The following is a 22,777-nucleotide window of genomic DNA, read 5'->3' on the forward strand; positions in this document are numbered from 1 at the left end:
TGTAAATGTAACACATCGTATGAAGGCTTTTCTTGACCTTGAGATTTTAGTTTCCCTACCAGAACCTAGTGTTGTAACTGACTCTTAAACGGTCCTGGCTTTGAAGTAAAGGCACATATATTTGTTCACCCTTGAAGACATGTCTGCAAACACTCAGGTACAGGTTCTTCAAGTAGCTAGCTACCAGTGTTGTGCAAGTCAATACATAACCTACCTGTGGTGTTGTCACAGCCGGCTGCCCCGGACTTCAGCTGGGGGTGGTTGCTTACGTAGGCAGAGGCAAGTTTCTTCAGGGTGGCCTCATCTGCCTTCATAGTCAGGGCTGAAACACCACAATAGTACATGGATGTCAAACACAGAAACAAGACAAAAGGGTGCGGTTAACAAGACAATAGGGTACGGTTGTCAAACACAGAAACAAGACAATAGGGTATGGATGTCAAACACAGAAACAACACAATAGGGTATGGTTGTCAAACAGAAACAACACAATAGGGTATGGTTGTCAAAACAGAAACAACACAATAGGGTATGGATATCAAACACAGAAACAAGACAATAGGCTATGGTTGTCAAACACAGAAACAACACAGTAGGGTATGGATGTCAAAACAGAAACAACACAGTAGGGTATGGATGTCAAACACAGAAACAAGAAAATAGGGTATGGTTGTCTAACACAGAAACAAGATAATAGGGTATGGTTGTCTAACACAGAAACAAGACAATAGGGTATGGTTGTCTAACACAGAAACAAGATAATAGGGTATGGTTGTCAAACAGAAACAAGACAATAGGCTATGGTTGTATAACACAGAAACAAGACAAGAGGGTATGGTTGTCAAACAGAAACAAGACAATAGGGTATGGTTGTCAAACACAGAAACAAGACAATAGGGTATGGTTGTCAAACAGAAACAAGACAATAGGGTATGGTTGTCAAACACAGAAACAAGACAATAGGGTATGGTTGACAAACACAGAAACAAAACAATAGGCTATGGTTGTCTAACACAGAAACAAGATACTGACTAACTGAGTATGGTTGTCTAACCGCTTTTAGCAATATTCCAGCAATATCACGGCGGTCAGAAACAAGATAATAGAGTATGGTTGTCAAACAGAAACAACACAATAAGGTATGGATGTCAAACAGAAACAACACAATAGGGTATGGTTGTCAAACAGAAACAACACAATAGGGTACGGTTGTCAAACACAGAAACGAGACAATAGGGTATGGTTGTCAAACAGAAACAAGACAATAGGGTATGGTTGTCAAACACAGAAACAACACAATATAAGCTATTGTTGTCAAACACAGAAACAACACAATAGGGAACGGTTGTCAAACACAGAAATGAGACAATAGGGTACGGTTGTCAAACACAGAAACAACACAATAGGGTATGGTTGTCAAACACAGATAACAACACAATAGGGTATGGTTGTCAAACACAGAAACGAGACAATAGGGTATAGTTGTCAAACACAGAAACAAGACAATAGGCTATTGTTGTCAAAACAGAAACAAATCAATAGGGTACGGTTGTCAAACACAGAAATGAGACAAGAGGGTATGGTTGTCAAACACAGAAACAGACAATAGGGTATGGTTGTTAAACACAGAAACGAGACAATAGGGTATGGTTGTCAAACACAGAAACAACACAATAGGGTATGGTTGTCAAACACAGAAACAACACAATAGGGTATGGTTGTCAAACACAGAAACGAGACAATAGGGTATAGTTTTCAAACACAGAAACAAGACAATAGGCTATTGTTGTCAAAACAGAAACAAATCAATAGGGTACGGTTGTCAAACACAGAAATGAGACAATAGGGTATGGTTGTCAAACACAGAAACAGACAATAGGGTATGGTTGTTAAACACAGAAACGAGACAATAGGGTATGGTTGTCAAACACAGGTATCTATCTACCTGCCTGACATAAAGAAAGTGTACCTACCTGTTCTCCTGTGAGGATATGTAACAACCAGGTCTCCATTCTGTAGGCTGATGGCAGTAGACAGATCCGTGCCAGCCATCCATTGGGTGAGAGATGCCACCTCTGGCTCCAGGATCTGCCTCAAGTCGGCCTCAATACCTGCACAATTATGTTCAGTTGTCAAAATTCCCACCCGTGCAAACACACAACAAAATTTGTCAACAAATGATGTCCGCCAATTACACTTACTGCATATTGACAAACTTACCTGGGAAAGCCATGTCCAGGTCAATCTCCCTCCCATTCTTGTGTCCTTGTGTGGACTCACAACCCTCTTTTGACAACGCCATTCCATCAGGGTTGAGGGACGGCAGGAGATACAGACGGGTGTTGTCTACAAGCTGAAAAACACGACCACGGAGGCATTTACAAGACTCACATCACTTTCTGAATATTTCATTGTTTTAGGGGATGTGGAATCCTGTTATCTTATATGCATCAAGACAAAAAAAGAAAAGAGTAACTGTAATGAAACACATGGGCACAATCCACTAAAAGTGATGAGTAGTTGATCATGGTGATGCAGGGAATGGATACAGAGCAAGGATCAACTGGATTTCAACAAACAAATACCTCACAATAGGAAGGCTGTGTTGGGATGCCAACCTACCTGGACAGATAACTCTTGTCAAATGAAAAAAGTCAGATGTTCTTTAACTTTTGAGGTATATCTAATTGCTTTCACACATAACCAATTTTCTTCTATACCATGTACATACTTACATCAGTTATGTAAGAATCCTTCCCATAATTTCGGCAGATGTCATCAGCCAGCAGCAACAGCAGCTCCCTGCCAACTGCCTCGTTGCCATGGATATTGCCCACAAACAAAACCCCTGGGGTGCTGTTCTTCCCTGGCTTGTGGAAATCGGCCATGAGGAGGTCTCGCTTCAGGCTGCTGGTTCCAATACTGCAACAACAGCACAGCGACATGTAAAACACACACACAGACACACACAGACACAATACTTGTTGAGCATATCCAGGGTCGTCAGCCATGCAGCAGCCATTGCTCTCACCTGTGTATCTTTACTATGCCCTTGCATGTATTGGTGAGCCCCTGCAGCATGTCCTTGGTTTGCTGGTAATCATGGTATTCCAGTGAGTCTGCTTCAGGCGTCAACATCAAGTTCACCTCGCTTGTCACATCACTCTCCACGAGGAACTTCTTGTTGAGGGACTCGTAACCTGTAGAACATATCACTTCATAACCTTGTTTGCCTTTTTCTAATAGGGTGACCAAATAGGGTGACACAATCTATTTATATAAAGATCTATAAAATACTTCATAATTTCTGTAATGGTGTCAGTGCATGCATTACCTAGTGTATCTGCTTCAGTGAGTGAGTGAGTGAGTTAAGTTTTATGCCGCTCTCAGCAATATTCCAGCTATATGGCGGCGGACTGTAAATAATCGAGTTTGGACCAGACAATCCAGTGATCAACAGCATGAGCATCGATCTGCGAAATTGGGAATTGACATGTGTCAAACAAGTCAGCGAGCCTGACCACCCGATCCCGTTAGTCGCCTCTTACGACAAGCATAGGCGCCTTTTGTGGCAAGCATGGGTTGCTGAAGACCTATTTTATCTCGGATTTTCACGGGTGGTATCTCCTTCAATGGTGTCAGTGCATGCATTACCTGGTGTATCTGCTTAAGTGGTGTCAGTGCATGCATTACCTGGTGTATCTCCTTCAAAGGTGTCAGTGCATGCATTACCTGGTGTATCTGCTTCAATGGTGGCAGTGCATGCATCACCTGGTGTATCTGCTTCAATAGTGTAAGTGCATGCATTACCTGGTGTATCTGCTTCAATGGTGTCAGTGCATGCATTACCTAGTGTATCTGCTTCAATGGTGGCAGTGCATGCATCACCTGGTGTATCTGCTTCAGTGGTGTCAGTGCATGCATCACCTGGTGTATCTGCTTCAGTGGTGTCAGTGCATGCATTACCTGATGTATCTGCTTCAATGGTGGCAGTGCATGCATTACCTGGTATATCTGCTTCAATGGTGTCAGTGCATGCATTACCTGGTGTATCTGCTTCAATGGTGTGGAAGCCTTCATTAAGGAGGAAGAAGAATGTGCCATCCTCGGAGGCGGTGAACTCTCTGTTGTCCAGCTTGATGATGGCCTCCTTGATGGGGCTGCTACTGATGTCGGCCACTTGCCCCTGGACACCTAGTACAGGTAACTTAGTCTTGTGAGGATACATCCAACAACAGTGTCTGTGTGAAGGACTTACAAACTATACATCAATACTGTGGTAAATATACTTCCCATCAAAAGTTTAGACTCACTTAAAACAGTCACTATATGTTATGTACATATATATACATATATATATATATTCTAGTATATATGGTTACATCGAAGATTGATTTCTCCACTAACTAGGGGGGACAAACTGGAAACCTTATGCAGATGAATTGCACAAGGATAATGCATCAAATTGCTGAAAAGCATGTGCAAATATCGTGCATGTGAACAGCTGCGTTTGGGTGTAAAGTTTTGTTGAGAACTCGCCAATTTTCACTGAGTATTATCATTTATGGAACTCATGACAATAATCTTTTCAACATTACCAATTTGTTTTACAATACATCAGTTCATGTGTAAACAGTTCCTTTAAACAGTAGGGAATATTTTGCAAAATCTAGTTTAGAACAGTTGCCTGAAGTACATGGCTATATTTACACTAGTGAGTCTAAACTTTTGATGGGAAGTATATATCTGGTACAACAATTAAAGACCTAAGAAACAAGAGTTTCATAAGAGTATCCTAAGCATCTGACAGTTACTTCAATTCCAACTTGATGAGAGAATTTCTGTGTAATCTGTCCTTCCATATACAAGAGTAGTTATTGACCTAACAATAACATGGAATTGGGATTCGTAACTTTGTATTTCTATATCTGGTACACACCAACATCAAAGTCACAGGTAAAAATAAAAACTATTAAAATCCCTAATAGCAAAAAGCATTAGTTGACAACCTGTTTGTGCGCAGTTTTATGACAGGAATACCTTGTTCTCTTTCGAGATGTGGTCCTGACAAACACACCACAATGAACAGAGTCAAAGTTAAACTTGCTGCCATTGAAACAGACAAAACATAAATTCTTAACAACCCAAGAATCACAAGGTACCATTTGACAACCTGGGCCCCGTTTCACAAAGCTCTCGTAGTGCTACGACTATCGTAAGTCAATATTACAGTATAGGAGGTAGGAATGCTACGAGGAAAGTTACGAGATCTTAGGCTTACGAGAGCTTTGTGTAACGGAGCTCTGGTCTTTGTGTGCACAGTTTCATGAAGGATGTAATTTTCTGACTAAAATTGATATTTTATACAGTAGTTATATAATGGGGGCTCTAGTACAGGGTACTTTATAGGCTTATTTCTACGTAATTGTGCTCCCAGCGCCTAGTATAAAATAGTGATTTTCGAGCAGAGACATCGTTCGATGTACAGCCGAGCTCGCCAGCCTAGACCCTCATCTCAGTTTCGCTAGGGCTACCCATTTTTTCAGCAACTACTGACTAGACCTTGACATGCCGAGTGGAGTTTCCTTGATTGGGGGTCTCGGAAACTCCCAATGCGTCGAGGTCTAATCAGTGGTTTATGCGCGTGTGTCCGTATGCGTTAGTCGTGACGCCTTCGATGGCGATCCACCGTTTGGTATCCATGGGCGACAAGGAGGTCTTGTTCAGAGTGATGCCATAGATGTTGTGTTTGTCGCTTCTCAACGCATTCATTCGGTGTTTGAATGTTTAATTCTTGAACAGAGCTTGTTTGAAGAGGGCGTGTTTGATGTGTTGTTTCACCACATATATCTTGACCCCTTTCGCCTTTCGGCTCTCACCGTTGTCGGCTTTCAGGATGGAATACATCTTGGGTCTCAATCCGACGTATTCGGCGATGGGTGTGTCCGCGCATTCGTCCTTCATCTTGCCGAGGACCTTTTTATTGGTCGTGCTGTGTAGGGTGTGGTCTTGGGGGTATAGCTGGTATCGTACAAGTGGCTGTGTTTCGCCATGTCCTCGTACACGTCTTCAGTACGTATATTCAACAAGGAATCGATGTCCCTGTACAGCAGCTCGCATCAATCGCCGTACTGTTGTTTGAGTTGGTTGTAGTAGAAATCGTACATGAGATGTTTGGACATGTCGAGGATGCTCATCCCCACGTAGACGGGCTGGTTGAGCTTGATGTGGCTTTTGTTCATGTGGAGCGCTGCCAAGTCGTTATCGAATAGCTTGCTTCGGTTGAATGCCGGACTGGCTGAGTTTTTCCTCCTGGTGCGATCGCACTAGTTTCACGTTGACGCGTTTCCTCAAGTTTTCCATGGTTTTACTGAATACCGAATTGTTCATGAGTTTGTAGAGGTTTTTCTCGAAGTCGTTGTGGCTTGTTTTCTCAATTCGGTGTTCAACTGAATGTACGGTTCCATCCAGGGTTTTTGATCAAATTTGAGCACTCGGTGTATTTTGGTCAGCTTCATACCCAGCGACAGGTACAGCTGCAGGTTGCAATAGTGCACGACGTACTTGGTTTTGTTCATCAAGTTCGGGACGAGTTTTTCCTCGTTAGCCATGGTGTTTTCTCCCCACAAGTCTCGCTGATAGTCGGACATCCAGTCTCGATTCACCGTCAATCGGTCGGGTGCCAGCGGATAACTGTTGTGCAATTCGTGCAATGCTTTGGGGTACTCCAAATCCACTTCGAGCAGGTAGCCTATCTCGAAGTTGTCGGGGATGGCCATAATGTTCTTCGTATTTAAATGCTTGCTATTAACCCACTTGAACCCGCCCGTAGGCAAATACTGACTCATAGCCCAGCTGTACAGGTTGTTGGCGTCGAGATAGAGGAGATGGTTGGTGGGCTTGTTCGAATCGTAGTTTTTCACGTACGGGTTGTTCGCTTTCGCGTACCGTTTGAAGACCATGGAAATCCTGCCGCGCATGCCTTTCTCGACAGTCAGGTGCATGTCGTAATCGGTGAACAATTCCAGTTTGACGCCCGTTTTCTTCAGCAGCGCATCCCACGAGAGACCGGGGCTGGTGTAGTACCACGCGGGGTCAAGTTGATACTGTTTCAAACACGTCGTTCTGAACGTCTCAAACACGTCGGCCAGCAGCAGCATGTCCGTTTTCAAGTACAGGTCGTGGTAGTCGCCCAGATTCTTGCAACCCAGTTTCTCCCACACGTTCTGGGCGTGGTCGTAATCGTCCTGGGAGATACTGGATTGGGTTAAGTTGCTGTAAAATCGGTCGAGGGGAGGTAATTGCGTCTCGTCGAACTTAGACCAATCGTCCATGTACTCGTACGGGTACACACCCTTTTTGAGCAGCAGAGGTCGAGTTGTCTCATTGGTGTATCGATGGGTGATGGTGAAGGTATCGTTGGCCTTGACCAAACTGTCGAGCGACGACAGGAGGACCTGAGCGCTATCGATAAATCTCAGACCGTTGAGCAGGAACGAGATGTATTTTTGGGATTGATTCTAAGTTTTAAGTTGCACACGTTGTGAGCGGCGCCTAGGTATCGACCGGTGATGTGACAATGATCTCTCACTGAATCACCGTTCAGGGGTCCTCGACATACGTGACAATATCTAGTTCGTAGATGAGCGAACTCATCCTCTGGCGTCATATCCATGGAGGCAGGATCCGACAAAGCTTCCCTGATGTTTCTCTCTTCGCGTTGTAAGAACGTGAGAAATGTTTCAGCCACGCCAGGACCTTGGTAAATCATCGGTGGTTCCATTTTTCCATCGCATCGGACGACCACGTACCCAAACCCGCAGGCTTGGTGTTCTTGCGTTTTGTACGTGAAACTTTTTTGAGGGGATGGCGCGACGGTGTTCACCTGTTAGATGAGAGCTTTGAAGTCAGGGTAGATGACGTAGGGCACGGGCATTTGATGTTTGTGGTTGATGAATTTTAAGATGTTTTTATTTTCTTGAAGCATATCGATTCTGATCGCCATCTCGCCCACGCCTGGGCAATCCTCCCGGTGTGATTCTAATAAATCAGAATACCCATGCAGGCACCGTTCGCAGAAATGTTTCTTTTCAAACACAACATCTATGGCATCACTCTCAACAAGACCTCGCTGTCGCCCATGGATACCAAACGGTAGAAACTCCACTCCATGTCGAGGTCTAGTCAGTAGTTGCTGAAAAAATGGGTAGCCCTAGCGAAAATGAGTCTAAACTGGCTAGCTTGGCTGTACATCGAACGATGTCTCTATTTCATACTAGGCGCTGGGAGCAGAATTACGTAGAAATAAGCCTATAAGGTACCCTGTAATAGAACCCCCATTATAACTACTTATACTTATCCTGACTCATGCTAATTATACTCATGCTAATTATGCTTGTCTCCTTCCTCTTGCGAATGATAGTGGAACACTTGAAATCCCTTGAAGTTCCCTTTAAAAAAGCAGACGTAAATTCACTCACCCAAGAGTAGCGTCCCTTTCCTCCCTTTGGTGTCCAAATGGTCACACGATCGGCCATATTTGTCACTCTCTCCGTATGTAAGCCCGACACCCGGGTTTACAGGGAAATCCAGAGTGCCATAAGAGGGGAGGTTGGGAGGGCTAACCTCATGAGTCAGGATAAGTATAAAATATGAATTCTAGTCAGAAAATTACATATTTTTCCTTATCCTGACTCATGCTAATTATGCTTGAAGAATCCGTCGGAAACGGTGGTGGGTCAAGCCACATTCTGGATTCCCTGGTTGTAGATTTACGTCCTGTATTACCCCCCTTGGGAACTTATGACGGCACTGTTGAAGATTCTTTCAACTTCTCTCTGATGAGTCTGGGGGGGACCACAACTTGTCAAATTTCTTCCGAAACTTCTCCTGACGTTTTCGTGTGGATTTTAGATATACTAATATTCCATTAGTTATCTATTGTAACTCCATCTCTTGATGCACTCATCAAGTGGAGATACGACCCTTCTTCATGTATAAGCATGTCCTATACAAGTACAGGGTCTATCACTCATGCTAGTCTGTCCTAGACGTGTGCATGGACTTTAACCATTTGCTCTCCAGAGCGTTAGTTTTCACAAGTCACGTGATAAAAAGGGTGAGATTTTCTCAGCGCCTTTGTGGAACCGTTAGTTGTTGTGCTACAACAAGTGGCCCAAACTGGTGAATGCCTGAGACGTCTTCAGTGGCAACGTCTCTGAGGTAGTGGTTGGCAAACACCGTGTTCGATCTCCAAAAGCAACCCTCCATTATAGTTGTAATCGAGCAGTTTCCATGCAGAGCAAGTGTTGATGCCAGGGCTCTGACTTCGTGTGGATTGGAGGCTCGTGGAGGCTCAAGTCCTGCTGCTTTATAGGCCTACTACGAGCGTAGTAGTGCCAGAAGCTCTGGTACTTTGGTCAGCTTGATACCTGTTTTCATGGTGATAACTGTACTGAGGGCAGCTAAGTACGTTGAGAGTGTTGAACCTTTTAAGTGTCTCGTCTGTCGTAGATGACATAAGTATTCCGCCACTTGAGGATGTGTTGCTTTCACCGCTGTAAAGCCTTTCCTCTTTGAATATTGTTCAAATCTCTGCCACTTGTCGTCGTACAAGTTGCGAGTTGATCTGCGTAGAAATAGTGTTACTGCTTTCGCTGCTCTGGCGGAGTACCCTCTAGACTTCAGGCAAGCTTTAATACACTCCACGTGTGTAGCTGGAACAGTGTCGGGTTCCCGTGAGCTTGCTTGGTGTGTGGATGGACGAGTAGGTTCGACCACTCTGGTAGTTTCAGGGTTGGACTTCCGAGTTCTTGTATGAGGATGGGAAACCATACCCTCACTGGCCAGTAGGGCGCGACCAAAATCAGTTGCAACGTAGTCGTCTGCTTGATTTTCTGTAGTACTTGTGGTAGTAGTGCAGGAGGCGGAAACGCGTAAGCATTTAGTCCTTCCCATGAGATGCTTACAGCATCTGTTGCCCATGCCTGAGGATCTGGAATCAGTGAGACGAACGTTGGTAGCTGTTTGTTGAACTTTGTTGCAAACAGGTCTATTAGTGGGGATCCTAAAGTCTGTCTGATGAACTGGAATGCTTCTGGATGCAACATCCATTCCGTCGGGGATGGTTGTAGTGGACGAGATAGGGCGTCTGCTATGACATTCTTTGCTCCCGGAATGTGGCATGCCTTCATGTAGATGTTCAGGTCGTCGACTATGCTGAACAGGAGAAAGCTGAGTTGTAGAAGACTTGTTTATCTTGTTGACCCTTGTTTGTTGATGTAAAACGCCACTGTGGAGTTGTCTGTGTGTACCATGAGTTGTGCGTTCTTTAGGATGCTGGACCAATGTTGTAAAGCGTTAACTACTGCTTTCATCTCCAACAGATTGATGTGTGATTTCTGATCCTGACTCGACCACTTCCCTGCTGCCACTTCGTTGTTGAAGTGTCCACCCCATCCTTGTAGGGAGGCATCCACGTAGAGATGAGTGTTGCAAACCGGCTCTGACAAAAAGGTCCCTCCGCAAACGTTCGACTTCCGAGTCCACCATAGGAGATATGGTTTCAAGCTGTCCGGTAGTATTAACGGATCTAGGCTGTCTAGGTGGGCGTTCACAAATACTTGTAGTGGGCGCAACTGTAAGCTCCCTCTGCGAGTCATGTCTTGAGCTGAGGTGAGATATCATCTGTTGTATTTTGACCCAACGATCCTCTGGAACGACTATACGATTCACTGGTGTGATGAGTCAAATTCCTAGGAATTGCAGATCTTGTTTCGGCTCCAGTTCCGACTTGAGGAGATTCACTAGCCATCCTAGTTGAGTGAGCAGCCTGATGGTGAAATCTAGTTGCAGTCTGAGTTGACTGGGATCTTGATGAGCTTGAATCCTGTTGTCCAGGTAGAAAGCACTGCGTAGACCTCGACGATGTAGATATGTGACGATGGGCTTGGTCACTCGAGTAAACAACCAGGGGGCCGACGATATTCCAAACGGTAGAACCTTCCAATGGAAGTGCTGTCCGTTGAAAAGGAAATGTAGGTATTTCCTTGAGTCTGGATGTATCGGGATGTGAAGGTACGCATCTTGCAGATCTATGCTGGCGAGGTAGTGGACGAACGAGAACGACTAACGAGCTGAGGAAGATGTGACATCTTGAATTTTGCTGGTCTGCGTAGATACTCCAGGTTGAACTTCCTCATGTTGTAGATGAGCCGAAATTTCTCCTTGGAATTCTTCTTCGGTACCAGGAAAATTGGGGAGTAGAACCCGGACGTGATGAGATCTTGATCTATCTCTTCTACTGCCTCTTTGTCGAGTAGGGTCTTGATAGCCTCGTCCAGTTTTCCTATCTGGTCGGCTGCGTAGTTGAAGGCCATCGGGTTGTTTGTGAGCGGCGGGGTGGCTTCCAACTGTATCTTGTACCCTTTGCGCAGTATCTGGGATATGTAGTCGTCCTGTAGTATCCCCCAATTCTCCCAGTACTGATGAAGACGTCAACCCACTGTCCAAGGTTGTACAGGAACGGCTGGGGGTGGAAGACTCCAGTCGTTCCGAACCTGGCCTTCAATGCTTGCTTCCTCTTGCACCGCTGGGTGCTCGGCCACTTCCGGGGTTACCTCTAGGACCTCTGGTTGAACGACGAAAGGAGCCTCTTCCTCCTTTCATACTGGAATACTTCTTTTCTCTGGCTCTCTGGACTCCTGCAAACTTAGATTTGTTGGCGAATCACGTTAGCCAAAGTGTCGATGGATTTAGTCATCATAACTTCCCTAGAGTTGTGAGAGACTTCTCTGGCGACTTCTTCAATTCCTCCTCCGAAGATGTAAGATGATGACCCTGGGGCTCTGTATAGAGACTTGGTGAAGCGTTCACTCCAAGTGCATGCTGAATATAACCCTTGTCTTCTCAGGAGAGTCAAGCCCGCTGAGGTGGATGCTAGGTGCTCCGGCATAAATTGATGGTCTCTCTTCTGCATAAGTAGAGTAGAGTATATCATCCGGTCTTCTTTGGCCGAGGAATTCTTGAACTTCGAGATGAGTGTTTCGTTGATAGCCCTCGATCTGGCCAATCCGAAGAAAGTACGTCTGGTGGTTGTATCCAGCTGCGCTAACTTCTTTTCCTCAATCTTGTAAGTTCTTTGACGGGAATCGGTGATAATCTTATAGTCATCATCAACCTCTGGAGCCTTCAGGAAGGGTTCCATCCTATGTAGAGGGAATTTCCTGGCATTGAATGTCAGGATGTGCTGACTCTGCGACTTGGTGGCTTTATCAAAAGCTGCATTGAGGTTGTCTGGTACTTGAGAGATCGGGTTGGTCGGTGGAAAGGTGAGTGTGTCGAAATCATCTTTGGACATCTTGTAGGTAAACGCCTCATCTGTGTCCTTAGAAGGTGATGATAAGTCCTAGCCATTGGCGATCCAGGAGTTAATGAGTCATGAAGAGTTGATGCTGCTGCTATCTCTGGTACCCGATGTCTGCGTTGATAGTAGGTCTTCTGTGAATGTCTGGGCTGATACCAATGTCGATGTAGCTGTAGAAGCAGGCTTCGTCTTCTTACTGACGATGGTGACTTCAGGTAAGAGGATGGGTGGATCATCATAAACATCTGCTTCTTCCGGAGGAACAATCTAGGCTGAGAAAGACCTTGTCTTCTGTGTAGAGCTGATCTTAGACTTCGCTGAAGTCTTCATGGTAGTAGCCTTCTTTTTCTGCGAAGATGAAGATTTCGTCTTCTTCATCTGCGATGAGGTCAGCTCAGTAGACGATGATCTCTTATGGCCTCCGGCATTCACCCCTGGTACATCGACCTGCTCCTGAGAAACGTTCAGCAATTCAATAGAATTATGAATATCTGCAGCAGTGGTTAACACACGGTTATCAGCGCAATCACTCGATTTAGACATGACTTGTGAATACCTACGTATCCAGTCCTTAGCACATCTAGGGATGGAAAAAAGGTAATTATTTAATTCAACCGAATTTAATTTTACACAATACTTACAGCGAGAGCCGAAAGAACATGAAACCGCTGTTAGGACATAATAAATGAGGGTCAGCTGCAGACACTCGGTACCTACAACGAATACAAGTTTTCATCAATTATAAACATGAAGAAAACACATGTCAAACAATGGAAAATTTAGAACAAATTTCAAACCGTAATGTAGAATATAATCCTAAAAAACGTATACAACAATAATTTTGATGTAAGGTCCGAAAATATAAAAGGATATGTACCGTATAGGGTCCCAGGTGCTCTCACAACCGTCCTCAAGGGCGAAGAAGAAGAGAGTGACAAATATGGCCGATCATGTGGCCATTTGGGCACCAAAGGGAGGAAAGGGACGCTACTCTTGGGTGAGTGATTTTACGTCCGCTTTTTCAAAGGGAACTTCAAGGGATTTCAAGTGTTCCACTATCATTCGTAAGAGGAAGGAGACAAGCATTATTAGCATGAGTATAATTAGCATGAGTCAGGATAAGGAAAAATAATACCTATTAGTTCTAGAGACATGATCTGGACAAACACACGACTATGATCAGAGTCAAAGTCAAACATGTTGCCATGGAAACGGGGAAACAAATTCTTTTTCTTAAAAGTCCTAAATAGCACAAGGCAACTACTTCAGCATCTGTTTGACGTATGTGGCAGGTTTTGTTAAAATATATTGAACGGGTTTTGAGTTGTGCTCCAGAAATGAAGTCCGCCCCTCCCTTTTGACACTAAGTCCGAATCATTTCCGTCCATAACACCCAGCTGACTCAGGGGCCATTCATGCCTTGGCTTCCACATGCTGTCCCAACAGGATGTACGTGAAAGTAAGCCAGTACAAAAAATATGACATCAAACTGGATCAAACCTGCTGTTACATATTTTATTACCCAGACCTGTAGGTCACTGACAAAGGGAGACAAATTTAACACTGCAATAAATATACCATCATAAATATCTCATGGCTGATAAACTTGTCAACGCAAGAACATGTACTTGAAACTACTTATACATTAACAAACCAATTCTCCTTTCAGATAGCATATTTTAACTACATTTGAAGCGTTACTCAGACCTACCCTGCAGTGTTTTAAGAAGAGTGTTCATCAGTGGGTTGAGGTTGGACATCCATAGACTGGGCAGCATGTCTGGAGGGGGGGTATTTACAACAGCTGATGTAGGCGTACAACTGGAACAGATACTCACTCTGGTACTGCCTGCATTATCTCACCTTCAAAGTTCTACATCCAAACATGTATCTATTCCTGTTGGTTAAGGCAGTAATTTGGCAGTTAACAAACCAAAATCACACCGAAGCATGTACAGTTAAATCTACTGTCTTAATGCTAAGATATAATGGCTGTTTCACATTTGGGATTCTAATTAACCATGTTTACTGCAGAGACGTAAAGGAATCATTTATCATTTGATTATCTACATGAAAACGTCATATCTTACACATAACAGTTTACCACAGGGATATTGGAGCAATAGCATAAACAATGCTTAATTTTCCAGATGCACCCCACAGATATACTCATTACATGAGGACATAAGTTTCAGTTCCCATATAAAGAAATGAACCCTTCCCCAGTACCAAGCGCCTGCAGACATTCCTCTACTGACCATGAAAGTGTGGTGTTGATCATAAGCCCAGTCCATCAGGGGTGCTGCCTTGCCATCAGGGTTGATGTCAGCTCCATGCTTCACCCCCTCCAGGACCGCCCCCCCACAGGTTCCCGACTCGTACATGGCGGTGTTGGCTGCGGCGTAGGTGTGGGCTAGCATCTGCAGCACTGGGTCGTCCTCTGTCAAGGCTGTGTATATCCCTGACTCACCCATCACCTCAGAGCTGCGCGGGATGCTGAAAGAGGAAGTGGGTGGTGACTGAATAGCCATAGGGTAAAGTCACTGAAGACCAATATACTAGTTACTCAGGCTACATGACAGTTGCCTGTAAATGTTAGAATCTGGACCAGACAATCCGGTGATTGATATCATCAGCAGCTATCCAGCTTTGGGGAACACTGTCACACTATCAACCCAAGCATGGAGCTTTGAAACAAGCTAATCACTTACACCATCAGTCAGTCAGTTAAATTGCCTTTTTCAACCAACCAGATACCAATTCTGTCTCACTGGGTATGACGGTGTGATGGTACTAAGCACAACCAACCATTTGGGCTGTCTCTTACAGTAAGTAAAAGAACTAGGCCCCATTCCACAAAGCAATCGTAGCGCTACGACAGGCATAAGTCTATCTTGAAGTGTGGGATTTAGTATCAACTTAGTGCTATGACTGTTTCATGGACTGGGAGCCTGGGGAACGAGAGTCAGGTGTTTGACCTGATTGTTTCACAAGCTGTAATCTGTCTGTGTGTCCAGCAAGGTGTGGATCAGGTCAGCTACCTGTTGGTGGACTCAACAAACTCTGGGTATTTCCCACTAGCAGACTGTGGGGTGTTTATGACAAGCTCAAGTTGCGAGGTTTTGCAAGCAATCTGTGGGTATGGCTAACAAGCTGTGAGCCGGGTTAACATGCCTAAAGTGTAGCCAGCCAGCTGTGAGTATGTCAGACAAGCTGCAGGTGTATCCAGCTAGCTGTGTGTATGTCAGACAAGCTGCAGGTGTAGCCAGCTAGCTGTGTGTATGTCAGACAAGCTGCAGGTGTAGCCAGCTAGCTGTGTGTATGTCAGACAAGCTGCAGGTGTAGCCAGCTAGCTGTGGGTATGTCTGACAAGCTGCAGATGTCGCCAACATGCCTAAAGTGTAGCCAGCCAGCTGTGAGTATGTAAGACAAGCTGCAGGTGTATCCAGCTAGCTGTGTGTATGTCAGACAAGCTGCAGGTGTAGCCAGCTAGCTGTGGGTATGTCTGACAAGCTGCAGATGTCGCCAACATGCCTAAAGTGTAGCCAGCCAGCTGTGAGTAGGACCAACACTTACACCATGTACATCCCTCCTCCCTCCAGGGCCAGCACAAACTCAAACTGGTGCACGTCAAACTGACTCTTCAGGGCAGCAACGACTGTGTCCTGAAACGGAAGGAGGCACAATGAGGTGGGGCAAAGGAACTATATCTGTTAACTAACCATATTGGTCACATGTGTCCAGGGTGCATGCACAGTGGAGGGATGTGTTCGGCTGAGATGTTTTGGCTGTTGTTGATGAACATACTACAGAAAGTTTCCAATATATCTCAGGTTAACGGAGAGAGAAGCAATCACTATGAGCCAGGATACGGAAACATAATTAAACTTGATCACCTATTACACTCCCTAATGCTATCTATCCACATACCACTGCTCCATACTTACATTGTTTTTGACAAGATCAGCAAATCGTTGTCCCGAGTAGTGTTCACCTCCACAGTCACCAGGAACAGCCTTGCTGGCACCTTCAATGTTGACGTGTGGGATGATATGGATGTGACTGTGTTCTATCAGCTTCACACAGTGGGGGTGTTTCTGGTTGTAGCCTGGCACAGCGAGGGAAACAGTGTCACACAGACAGGCAGTCAGTAATCAGTGAATATTAGCAGAGAAGACCAATTCTTCATTTGGAAATAAACGGGTTAATCATTTTCTAAACCTTAAACTAGAGTCAGCCAACCTGCCACATGTGGTCCTACCTTTAATCAGATGTCTGGCAAGCCTCATGAGCAGCTCCGTGCTGACAGGGTCGTCTCCATTCAGTCCGCCTAGCAACAGTACATGGGCTTTGTTCTCTTCATGCTGGTCCATGTCTGAAGACATGTGAAGGGCCGTCACGGACTTCCCCTTGCGGTTCATGTGCAGCGTGTCGGCAGTCACAAACGCTGGGTTCAGTCGGGCCAGCTGGTTCACCTCATCCTGGATACCATGTGTTGTCAGGTAGGACATACCCTCTAAGTTCTCAGCGATGTCAAAGTCAAAAGACTGTGACCAACGCTGCCCGTCTGCGAGCTTCAGCGTGAAATTAACAACTACAGCAGTGCCATCTGTCACCCGAACTGTGACTGACTGGGGGTGGTAGCTGAAACAGTCATCAACACACATCAGTGCTGCATCTCAGGGAGTCGGCTGCTAACATGTAGGATATATAGTCACACTTCTTTGTCGGCTGTGATGTATGTGTCCTGAGTAGGGTGAGTGAGTGAGTGAGTGTGTGAGTTTAGTTTCACACCGCTTTTAGCAATATTCTAGCAATATCACAGTGGGGGGACACAAGAATGTAATTTTCTGAGTAAAATTGATATTTTTCCTTATCCTGACTCATGCTTATTTGCTTGTCTTCTTCTTCTTTGCGAACACAGTGGAACACTTGTATCTCCCAATTGAAGTTCCCCTTCAATGTAAAATCACTAATTAGTACTCACCACGAGTTATCTTTCCCCTCGCAAGCGCGGGAACGAGGGCGCCACCTCCCACCATGTGCCTCACTCTCTCCTTTTGTAGCGAGCCCAACACTTGAATTTACAGGGAAATCCAAAGTGTTATGTGGGGAGGACGGGAGGGCTTACCTCATGAGTCAGGATAAGTATAAAATATCAATTTTACTCAGAAAATTACATATTTTTCCTTATCCTGACTCATGCTTATTTGCTTGTAGAATCCGACGGCTATGGAGGTGGGAATATATAATACTTTGGATTTGGATAATTAGTGATTTGAATTGTAATGACTGTAATAACCCTATGGGAACTTCATAAAGGCACTGAACTGATGAATTCCTGCTGCTAACTTATCAGCTGCCATATATGGGTTATTACAATATAACTATTACAATATACTTATTATGATAAAGTATATACAACATTAGTACAAAGCTTAAGACTAGTAGACTTAAGTTGTTAATGTGATAGCATAAACTCCTTGAGTTTATAGTTAATATACTTTATGAAGTAACCAAAGTACTAAGCTTAAGATATGCATAAACTTAAGCTATATGAGTATAGTACTGTGCTTAAGATATAATTTAACTTAAGCTATATAATAGCAAAAACTCCGTAGCGTTTGTTAGCTAATATATATATAAAATGTGACCATATTACTGAGCTTAAGATATGATGAAACTTAAGCTAAATATAATAGCAAAACTTCTTGAGTTGTTAGCTAATATATTGTATGATATAATAACCATAGTACTGAGCTTAAGATAATAGATTGAACTTAAACAAAATATATATATAGCATGTAGCTATTTAATACTGATATCAGATAAGTATAAATCTGTAAGATTGACTTATCTTCTCCGAGGAACTGTCAACTGTTGAGCGAGGACCATGGGACCCGAAATGGTGGATACCTGAGACGTCCTTGGTGGTAATATCTCTCAGATAGTGGTTGGCAAACACCATATCGGATCTCCAGAAACAACCCTCCATTATGGTATTCAAAGAGCAGTTGCCGTGTAGAGCAAGTGTTGATGCTAGCGCTCTAATTTCATGAGGATTAGATGCTCTTGGAGGGTCGAGTCCTGCAGCCTTGTAGGCACGTAGTATGACAGTTCTGATCCAAATTGAGATAGTAGTACGTGAGACTTCCGTCTGGCGTAGCTGTAGATAGAGGGATAAATAATCTCTTGAATTTTCCTCTCCTCTGTTTGGATCGGTGGAGATATATTTTCAGTGCTCTTACTGGGCATAGTGATAGATCCATCGTATCATGAGGTCCAAGAATGGATGAGAGAGCTGGGACGTGGAATAATCAGTCTGGTTGACCTGGCAATTGGTTCTTAGCTATAAAATCCCAGCGTAGTCCCAGATGTACGATGTTATGAATATCATCAAAGCGTATTCTCTCGTAATCCAAAGCGTGAATCTCTGACATCCTGGCAGCCGTAGCTAGCGCTAACAGGAACAAAGTTTTCTGGGTCAGTGATTCAAACGATGTAGATTCTAACGGTTCATAAGCCTCACTTGTGAGGTGTTGGAGTACTATATTTAGATCCCAAGCTGGAGCGTGAAACTTCCGCTTGTGATCCTCCAATCGGAATGCTCGTAGCAAAGCGAGTAACTCTGGGGTCTTTGTTAACTTGACGCCCGTTCTCATAGTTATGACAGAGCTTAATGCTGCAAGATAAGTGGACAAAGTTGAGCCTTTTAGATTCTTAGTTTGTCGTAGATAACATAAGTAGTCCGCCACTTGAGGATGAGTAGCATATCTGGCTGTAAATCCTTTCTTTGCAGCATAATTGACAAAACTGTGCCATTTGTCATCGTATAAGTTGCGAGTTGAGTTACGCAGTGCAAGCGTGACTGCTTTTGCCGCTCTGGCTGAATAACCTCTCTTATTCACTGCTTTTGCCGCTCTGGCTGAATAACCTCTCTTATTCAGACATGCCTTGATACAATCCATACGTGAAGTTGGAATACTTCTGGTTTTCCGTGCACTTGTTTGGTGTGCGGATGTATCAATGGATTTGAGCGTTCTGGAAGTTGTAGAATTGGTTGTCTGATTTCTTGAATAAGATTTGGAAACCACGTTCTTGCTGGCCAGTAGGGCGCGACCAAAATCAGATGGAAGCTCTGCGTTTGACTGATTTTCCGTAAGACTTGTGGGATTAGCGCTGGTGGCGGGAAAGCGTACGCGTTGCGTCCCTCCCACGATATGCTTAGTGCGTCCGTTGCCCATGCTAGTGGGTCTGGAACTGGCGATACGAAGGTTGTCAGTTGTTTGTTGAATCGAGTGGCGAATAGGTCTACTAGTGGAGATCCTATTTCCATGATTATTTGAGTGAATATCTCTGTGTGGAGCATCCATTCTGTCGGCGACGGTAGGTGTGGCCGAGAGAGAGCGTCTGCTAATACATTCTTTGCTCCTGGAATGTGGCAAGCCCTGACATGTATGTTTAGATTGTCGATTAGATCGAATAATCGGAAACATAGGGACAGTAGGTTCGGTGACCTTGTTGAGCCTTGTTTGTTCACATAAAACGCCACTGTCGAATTGTCTGTGTGAATCATCAACTGAGCGTTCTGTAGTAGGTTGCTCCAGTGACTTATGGCGTTTATGACTGCTTGCATCTCTAGCAGATTTATGTGACATTTGCTCTCTTGATTGCTCCATAGGCCTGACGCTGTCTTGTAGGCGAGGTGGGCTCCCCAACCTTGTAGTGACGCGTCTACGTAGAGATGTGTTTCCGATTCCGGCTCTAATAAGGAGACGCCTACGCAAACATTCAATCTCTTGGTCCACCAGAGTAGATGAGGTTTGACGTGATCTGGTAGACTGAACGGTAGAGGGTCCTCGAGATGCGCATTGATGAGGACTTGTAACGGACGTAATTGAAGCCTGCCTCTGACTGTCAAATCTTGGGCTGATGTGAGTAGTCCCAATAGGATCTGCCACTGTCGTAGTGGTAGCGGAGAGAGTAAGGCTTGTGGGATTAACTGTTGGATCTTGATCCATCTGTCCTACGGGACTACTATACGATTCTGGGCTGTTAGAAATCGTATACCTAGAAAATGCAGATCTTGCGTTGGTTCTAGGTCCGACTTGAGTAGATTTACTAACCATCCTAGTTGTGTTAGTAACTTGATTATAAAGTTCAGCTGTAGTCTGAGATGCTGTGGATCTGGATCCACTTGTATCCCGTCGTCTAGGTAAAATGCGCTCGGAAGACCTTGACGATGTAGGTATCGACAATAGGCTTCGTCACTCTTGTGAATACCCAAAGGGGCGATGTGATTCGAAGGAAGTACTTTCCATTGGTAGTGTTTCCGTCTAGGATAAATCTTAGATATTTCCTTGAATTGGGATGAATCGGAATGTGTAGATATGCATCTTGCAAATCTATGCTGGCCATGTAATCTTTGGGACGAATTAAGTGCGAAGTTGAGGTAAGTGTATCATGCAAAGCGCTGGCGGTTTGCTTTAGATAGTCTTTGTTGAAGATGCTCATGTTGTATATGAGGCGAAACTTTTCCTTGGAATTTTTCTTGGGCACTAGGAAAACTGGGGGAGGAGAAACCTGGTACGATGTTTAAGCTGATCCAGAACTTCTAAGGCCTGTTTGCTTAGCAGAGTAGCTACTGTTTCTCTTAACATAGGTAGTTGTGCCGGTTGAAAGTCGAACCTTGGAAGGATGACTGTTAACGGAGGTGTGGCCTTGAGTTGTATTTGATATCCGTGCTGTAGGATGTTGGATACATAAGGATCTTGTAGTAGTCCCCAGTTTTCCCAGTGCAGCTGAAGGCGTCCACCCACTTGAGAAGGTTGTACTGGAACGGCTGTGGGTGGAAGACTCCAGTCGTTCCGAACCTGAATTTCATCGTCTCAATCCGCGGGAACCTCTGGATGATCTGCCTCTTGCTGATCCTCCTCTGAAACTGCTGTATGGGCTTATTTAAAAGATTCCCTGGGACCTTTGCTGTAGCCAATTTCTTGTCCCGTGCTTTCTGTAGTCCAGAAATTTTAGACTTGCCAGAGTATCTCAAGGATGATTGCTTAATGACGTTCGCTTACGTATCCATGGACTTGATCATAAGCACCTCTCTAGAGTCCTTAGACACCTCTTTGGAGACCTTGTCTATGTTACCACCAAATAGTAAGGGCGATGACCATGGGGCAGCGTAGAGTGATTCCGTAAATTGATTATCCCAATTGCAGGAGGCTAGTAGACCCTGACGACGAGCCATGGTAGTAGCTTCAGTAAGAGCTGACAAGTGATCTGTAAGGAACTGATGGTCTCTTTTCTGCATGAGTAGAGCCGAGTAGATCATTCTATCTTCCTGCTCTGTAGAATCTTTGAACTTGGTGATGAGAGTTTCATTGACAGTTCTAGATCTATTCAATCCAAAAAACATTCTCCTAGAAATGGTATCCAACTGGGCTAGTTTGCGATCGTCTATTCTGTAATTTCTGGACTTGGCATCACTGATTAACTTAAAGTTGTCATCAATCTCTTGGGCCTTGAAAAAGGAGTCCATATTGTGACCTGCAAATTTCTTGGCGTTGAAAACCGGGAAATGTGTTGATTGAAATTTCATAGATTTGGTAAAGGCTGTATCCAGATTAGCTGGAACCGCTGCTATCGGGTCAATAGGAGGTAAGGTGATAAGTGTCCGCATCATCTTCCTTCATCAAATAAGTATGAGCTGAGTTCTCGTTCTTAGACGGGGAAGCAAGTTCTAATCCATTCACCATCCAGTATCTAATTTCTGCATCTGAGAATACGATACCTTCTTCCTCTTCTGACGTAGGATCACATATAATAGAGTGAGGTGGAGTCCTAGATCTGTAAGAAGATCGACGAAGATTGTGGTGAAGCGGACTGGCCAGTGGCTAGTATAGGGAGACCTTGGAGGAGACTTCCTCGTGAGCAGCTGGTGGCTTCGTGAAGCTCTCGATGAATCCCTTCTAGATCTTGTGGGTGAAGATGACTTGGAGCCACTTAACCTTCGTGAAGGCCCGGGGAAGGTATCGAGTCAGAGTCTGAATCATTATATGGGAGCCTGCTTAGTGAGCGACCTCTGTGTTCTACAGGGTGTGAGCTCGGTGAAGCACTCCTCCTCTGTGAAGCCCCGCCAACTGGTGAGGCTCTGGATCCTTCGTGGAGGGCCTGGGATGTTCTTAGCGAAGGCTTCGCTCACGGGCTGGGTTGCCCTTCGTGGAAGCGTTTGTGGGCTCTAGGGCCCTCACAGTGAGAAGTCAAAGGCGGGCTCTGGGGCCCTGTTTGACTTATTATGGGTTGGGCTCTGGGGCCCTTGGCTCTGAGCCTCTGTAAACCGTATCGGTCTTCCATCAACATCATGATTTGGTTAACCAGGTCGTCTGGGACGGTCTGCGCTGGCGTTGAGGG

At 44.7% G+C, this 22,777-nt stretch overlaps 1 protein-coding gene across 1 annotated transcript in view; it reads right to left on the bottom strand.

Annotated features, from left to right (window-relative positions):
* LOC124259925 (carboxypeptidase D-like) overlaps positions 1-22,777 on the bottom strand; it is a 57,739-nt gene that overhangs the window by 12,840 nt on the left and 22,122 nt on the right. The window contains exons 11-21 of the mRNA XM_046694152.1: positions 16,626-17,008; positions 16,312-16,472; positions 15,941-16,029; positions 14,594-14,860; positions 14,076-14,185; positions 3,733-4,194; positions 3,032-3,200; positions 2,736-2,922; positions 2,221-2,353; positions 1,974-2,111; positions 215-322 (exon numbers count right to left, since the gene is read on the bottom strand). Coding sequence (XP_046550108.1) covers positions 215-322; positions 1,974-2,111; positions 2,221-2,353; positions 2,736-2,922; positions 3,032-3,200; positions 3,733-4,194; positions 14,076-14,185; positions 14,594-14,860; positions 15,941-16,029; positions 16,312-16,472; positions 16,626-17,008 — 2,207 coding nt within the window. The remainder of the gene's footprint in view (positions 1-214; positions 323-1,973; positions 2,112-2,220; positions 2,354-2,735; positions 2,923-3,031; positions 3,201-3,732; positions 4,195-14,075; positions 14,186-14,593; positions 14,861-15,940; positions 16,030-16,311; positions 16,473-16,625; positions 17,009-22,777) is intronic.

The sequence above is a fragment of the Haliotis rubra genome, unplaced genomic scaffold, assembly GCF_003918875.1.
Source record: "Haliotis rubra isolate DU_JTF1 unplaced genomic scaffold, ASM391887v1 Scf742, whole genome shotgun sequence".
Lineage (NCBI taxonomy): Eukaryota > Metazoa > Mollusca > Gastropoda > Lepetellida > Haliotidae > Haliotis > Haliotis rubra.